General features: G+C 38.7%; 1 protein-coding gene across 1 annotated transcript in view; it reads right to left on the bottom strand.

Annotated features, from left to right (window-relative positions):
- Window positions 1-416: 416 nt before the first annotated feature.
- The window catches only part of alpk2 (alpha-kinase 2), a 41,498-nt gene continuing 35,914 nt past the window's right edge, over window positions 417-6,000 (bottom strand). Inside the window, exon 8 of the mRNA XM_041183473.1 lies at window positions 417-1,596. Within this exon, the coding sequence (XP_041039407.1) occupies window positions 1,323-1,596 (274 nt within the window). The 3' untranslated portion in view covers window positions 417-1,322. The remainder of the gene's footprint in view (window positions 1,597-6,000) is intronic.

Raw genomic sequence — 6,000 nt, 5'->3', positions numbered from 1 at the left:
GGAAGAGGTGGACAATCTTATGAAGGTGGAAGGTAAGCAGTCTTGGTGATAGAAAATAAATGACATCTAAAGGTCAGCTCAGGAATTGCAGGATTGGCAAGTTATGTTGGATCTGGTTTAGCCTGGGGAAGTTAGTGGCAAGGGAATAAAGTTCATGAACATGGCTGAAAATAGTGGCTTTCGTCTTCCTGATGCCAAGGAAGTTATGGCACCTCCAAGACTGGATGTCAAACAGTCAAGTAAAGTGTTGGTGAGATACAGCTGGATGTTTTTAGCTTCCATGTGAAAATTAACCCCATGCCTATTGATTAATGCATCACACTATCTTCTATCTTGGGTATTAACATGAGGTTCTCCTAACAGAATGAAAATAAACTAGAATAAATGAACAGAATGACCCTATCATATACAACATATACATAGCATAAGGTTAAGGTTTTATTATATGTTTCTGGGGAACACCAATATTTAAATAGACAGATAACCTTACAATTGGATTACATTCATTTAAAACGCAGTCACAGGTAGAGTTGGCTTTGCCATTTTTTTTACTTTAAGAAATCTAAGTGAAGCGACAAGTTCCAAACTTCAGGGCACCAAAAAAGCAGAATAAAAGTAGGATAGAAGATAAACCAAGAAGTAATAATTAGATGAAACCAAGCTTGAGATTTTAAAATACATAAAAAGACAGGAAGGTTGAGGGAAAGAGAAGTTCCAGCATTTTGAAGAAAAATAGAATGGAAATAATGGAATATAATGGGTATAATGGAAAATACAATGAATCTTTACTTCAATGCAAGGAGGATGCTGGGTGCAGGAGGGATATGCAGTATGGCACATTAGGAGCTTGAAGGAGCAAAAAAATAAAGCTCAGCAGAGCACTGACCACAGTAGAGACCATAATACAGTGCAAGACAGGTAGCAATAAAGTGAGGGGGGTTGGAGTCTTGACGTGATACCATGCAGGTAATAAGGACCTTTATCATGCTTGTATTCAGATTGTAGTACTTTGCTAATGCATATCTCTACCACTGAGGCACTTTAGAATTAGCGGGAGTACATTTACTCACATCATGCCCCCGGGAATTTGAACTTGAACAAAGCATGGATCCTAGATATAGCTAAAATGGTGTAGTGCAGTTTCTTTCACCTGTGCTTCCTTCAGGTTTCAATGCCTCCTGGGTGTGTGGAATTAATGAATTTACCCTTGTAATTTTTCCTTTGCATTGATAAGTTTGATAAAGAAAAATTCATGATAGACATATAACCAACCTAAAAAAGGTACAGGCTCTTATTGCAGCAGAAATTAATATTTTAAAGGCTTATAGATGTTTCTGTAAAGTTTTATCTCCAAATATGCTCTTTGCCTGAGAAGAAAGGCTTCTTCTTGTGCTTTGTGGACTCAGTGGCATTTTCTTTGTTGACCGTGGCATTGGTTGTGACGCTTGGATCTTCAATGAAGGATTCCTCTTGGGCTTATGTTGAGAGACTTTCAGAGATTTCAAACCCATCATTTTACAGTACCTATTACACTGATGGAGAGCTTTGAACTGATCAATAAAGGAAATGGAACAGTTCCCTTTAAACCCTTTGTATCTGGAAGAGAATAAACAGGAGATTAGATATCCAGCAGACCTGTCTTGCCTATGGTCCCCTCACTTATGCAGCCATGAACAGGTCTACATGTTGGTGCTGTGGCTTCCATGAACTCACCTTATATCTTCACTAAAGAAGCGGATAATTCTTTATTGGTAAGTTACCCTTTGACATGCTCTATCTTTGATCTTTCTTTGAAAAATCTAATTGTGTAACTCCATCAATGGTTCGGCTGAAAAAGGGAACCACCTCTTGTCAAATTAAACTGCAAAGACTTTGCCTTTATTAAAATGAGTCAGAAGTAAGCTTTTTGTCTTTCAAACAACTTGTGTGTAGCTTTAAGAGGTGACTGCTTGAGATTTCAGTCCTGTAGTACCATACATATGCCACTAAATTGCGCTGTTGCACTTTGTCATTTCATGTTTTAGTAAGTTAAATGTTGGGCCTTAAAGTGGCCCAGCAAAACCTACTTGTATCACTTGGTATTTTTCTCAGCACAAGGAGAGTCAATCATATTCTTCCTTTGCCGCCACCACCCCCCACCCCGCACCCCACCCAAGCACCCACCCCCAACATTCCCCACCACCCTATCAAAAAAAAGATAAAACTATACATTCCTGAGCCTTACAAGTTCAGATTAGCCTTTGATGGATTTTTCACTTTGCATTATCTGAGAAAATGATTCCTTCAACTCCTTTGATAATTTCTAACCATTCTTCAAAAACATCAATATTCAAAAATTTTAAAAAGATTGAATTCTTTTAACCATAAATAATGAATCCAACAATCCCTATGTTTCTGCCCAAGTCTAAGAAAGCATACGACCGGTCCTCTGGTTGCTGCTTTGAACTGGGTTACTGGGAAATGTGTAAACATGTTCCACCAAATAGCTTACCCTCTGGGGTAATGTTTGTCACTCTATGTTTCTCCTTGGTCTGACAAGCCCCACATATGTGGCAAAGATTGGAAATTGTAAAAAGCCTCTAAAGCAGCACACACGTATTCCAATTTACTGCATCACTCAACTCCTTTTAAATGCTAGTACATTCACTTACTGACATTGCACCTAAATTAGCACCATAGTGCTGCACATCATGCTGTTTTCAACTTTTGGCGGTTAAGGAACTGTGAGAGGAATCCTACAATGTGTGGTATGTGCCAGGTCAACACAAGGGAACAGTAATCTCCCTCGCCTAGTGAAACCAATTTTGGTGATGGAGGAGGGTGTAGTTGGGGCAGTAGAACTGGAGCAGTGGGGAATTTACTGCTTGCTTCCAGAGCTGATCTAGCCAGCTGTAATTTTAAATTGTATGCAGAAAGATTTTTGATTGACAAGGGAGTCAAGGGTTATGGGAGGGCAGGCAGGAAAGTGGGTTAAGGCCAGGCACAAGTCAGTTCACCCATGATCTTATTAAATGGCAGAGAAGGCTCAAGTAGCTGAATGGACTGCTTCTGCTCCTACTTCTTATGATCTCAAAGCATACTCACTGGAAGCCAAGTGATGATTTGTCCATTAGGCCTGAAGGCTAGAAGAGGTGCAGTAAGGTAAGTTTAAAAAAAATGTTATTTGAAGTTTCTTTTATGCTCCTCCTTCCTGAATCAATGTTAAGTTTAATTTTCACCAACCTGAATCTGTGTCTCCTTGTTATAAAGTATATGGTGTACAATTGTGATGTTTATGAGATTATTATTTTTTAGTACTGTGTCTTTTGTTTTATAGGATTATTATAGCTTGGGACTGGAGCTTAGAATATAAGAAAGATGAAGAGAGCTTGTGACCTGTGCAGGAGTCTGCCTGACAGGAAGCCTGGGTGGTTTAATTGTTAGTGATCTGAGGAAGACTCAGATTGTTTATTGAGAAAGTATTTACAATTGGGGACAATGACAGCTATTTCTAAGTTTGCAACGAGTAAGCCCTGAGTCTCCCAAAGTCCCAGAAATATGTTGTAGATATTAAGCTGGAAACAAATGTGCTATAAACTATCACTTTGTTTCTAAGATGAAATGGAGTTGGGATCAAAGATAACTTAATTAGCATTTCTAATTTTATACAAAGCTAATTTGTCTCTCATTGCCATGGGGAAGAGAGTAGATGAAGCCATTTTGAGATCAGGTTACAGGCTTCCCTATAAACCTATGAATATCACAGATAGACAGTAGAGTTGCAGTTTTGTCTTGTGTGATCTGTAACCAACTGAGACGTATAGAGCAAGAGCTAGAACTAGTCAGGCCTGTATCTTAAGCAGAGAAAATACTGACCCTATTGTTCACCATGATAATGGTGGGTGGAAGCTTGCACTCAAACTGAGTTTGTGAAGTGTTAAGCAGGCTAGATGATTTGCCTAGCTTGGAGCTAGAAGAAATTTACAGTGTAACCCTCAGAGTAAAAGACAGTTCTGGGATTAGAAGTTTCTTGGTTGGGAAAGTAAAAGGGGAGCAATCTATTGGAATCTGGGAGTAACTTTGAACTGTTTGCTAAAAGAACTGTAATTCAGTGGAATGTGCAATGTGTAATAAGTTACAAAGAATTGTTCATTTCTATAGTTTAAAATATAAGTTGCCTACAAAAGAAAATAGTGTTTAGTTAATTGTGTTTTTTAGTCACTTGATACAGCAAAAGCTTTAAAACTTGAAATCCTGATGTGTTATTCTTTCAGCTAATAACTGGGGGTTCAATTTTTTTATAGTCATTACCCCTACGGAGATTTTAACAAGTGCGAAGTATCTGTACAAAGCATCCTATCATCCTATCATTTGTCTCTTAAGTTTTAACAAAAGAGAGACATAGCAATATATAGTTCCTTATATTATACATTTCCTTGTTATTTATGTTATTTTTACAGCTCTTGAATGCCTCATCTGAACCTGCCTCCATCATACTTACAGGCAGTGCATTCCTGACCCGAACCACTCATTGAGTTTTTTCTCACGTCACATTTACTTCTTTTGCAAATCACTTTAAGTCTGTGCCCTCTCGTTCTTGATCCTTTTACAAGTGGGAACAACTTTTCCCTATCTACTCTGTCCAGCCCACTCATGATTTCAAAAACTTCTATCAAGTCTCCTCTTAGCATTCTCCACTCCAAGGACAACAGTCCCAACTTCTCCAATCTGTCCTCATAGCTGAAGTTTCTCATCCCTGTGACCATTCTTGTAAACCTCTTCTGCACTTTCTCCAATATGTTCACATCCTTCCCAGAACTGTACACAATATTCCAGCTGAGGTTTAACAGGGGTCTTATGTAAATTCAGCATAACCTCCCTGCTCATGTACTCTATGCTCCTATTAAATTTTGACCAGCGACAGTGAAGGAATGGCAATATAGTTCCAAGTAAGGATGATGTCTGACTTGGAGGGGAACTTGCAATTGGTGGTGTTCCCATGCATCTACAGCCCTTCTTTGTCATAGAGGTTATGGGTTTGGAAGATGCTGTTGAAGGACTCTTGGTGAGTTGCTGCAGGCATCTTGTAGATAGTACACACAGCTGTCACTCTGTGCTAGCAGTGGAAGGAATGCATGTTTAAGGTGTAGATGGGGGTGCCAATCAAATGGACTGTTTCGTCCTGCATGGTGTTGAGTTTCTTGCGTGTTGTGGTTTGGTGGGAACTGAATCAGCAGAATGGTTCTTACATATAACTGTAAAAGTTCTATGCTGAATAATGCAAAATAAAATGAAAATAAACAGAATCATTGACCTTTCATTAGGTCAAGAACACATTTTCTAAATAAATCCAATGTTATTTAATTTTATCATTAGGACACAGACAACATTGGCGATCAGCAATAATTGTCCATCGCTATTTGCAAGTGGTTGTTTTTCCAACTGAATGGTTTGCTGGTCACTTCTGAGGGCATTAAGGGTCAACTATGTGACTATGACTGGAGTTACACGTAAACCAGATTAGACAGTGATGGGAAGTTCCGTTCCCTGTAGAACATTAGTGAATCAGTTGGGTTTTTATAACAATCAAGGAGCTGTCAGGATTTTTATTTCTGGTATGAGATCCGTTGAGCTCAATTCACAACTTTCCATGGTGGGCTTTGAACGCAAAGAGGTTGCTACTTCAGCAGCAACATACCAGCATCCAATCCAACACATATTTACCTATCTGTAAGTATGACAATCTTACACATGCCATTAATTTATTCCTGAAACACTGTTCATAAAATTCAACTAATTGGTGTCTGTTTTCTCAGGGTCATGAGTGCTGTTTTAGCTCTGGTGTCTATGAAGTGTATACAAACATGAGACCTTTAGTGTGCAGGAAGCATTTGCCAGAAGTTTGCAGAGTAGACAGATCATGACGTTGACAATGATTTGATACTAGTGCTGCCATTTTGGAATTCAACACACCAGCTATTGTCATTTCTTAAACACAAAGAACTAAAGACACATTCAACA

This window comes from Carcharodon carcharias, chromosome 1 (assembly GCF_017639515.1).
Source record: "Carcharodon carcharias isolate sCarCar2 chromosome 1, sCarCar2.pri, whole genome shotgun sequence".
Classification (NCBI taxonomy): Eukaryota; Metazoa; Chordata; class Chondrichthyes; order Lamniformes; family Lamnidae; genus Carcharodon; species Carcharodon carcharias.
The sequence above is the reverse complement of the archived record's forward strand: the minus strand, read 5'-3'. Positions and strand labels throughout refer to the sequence as shown.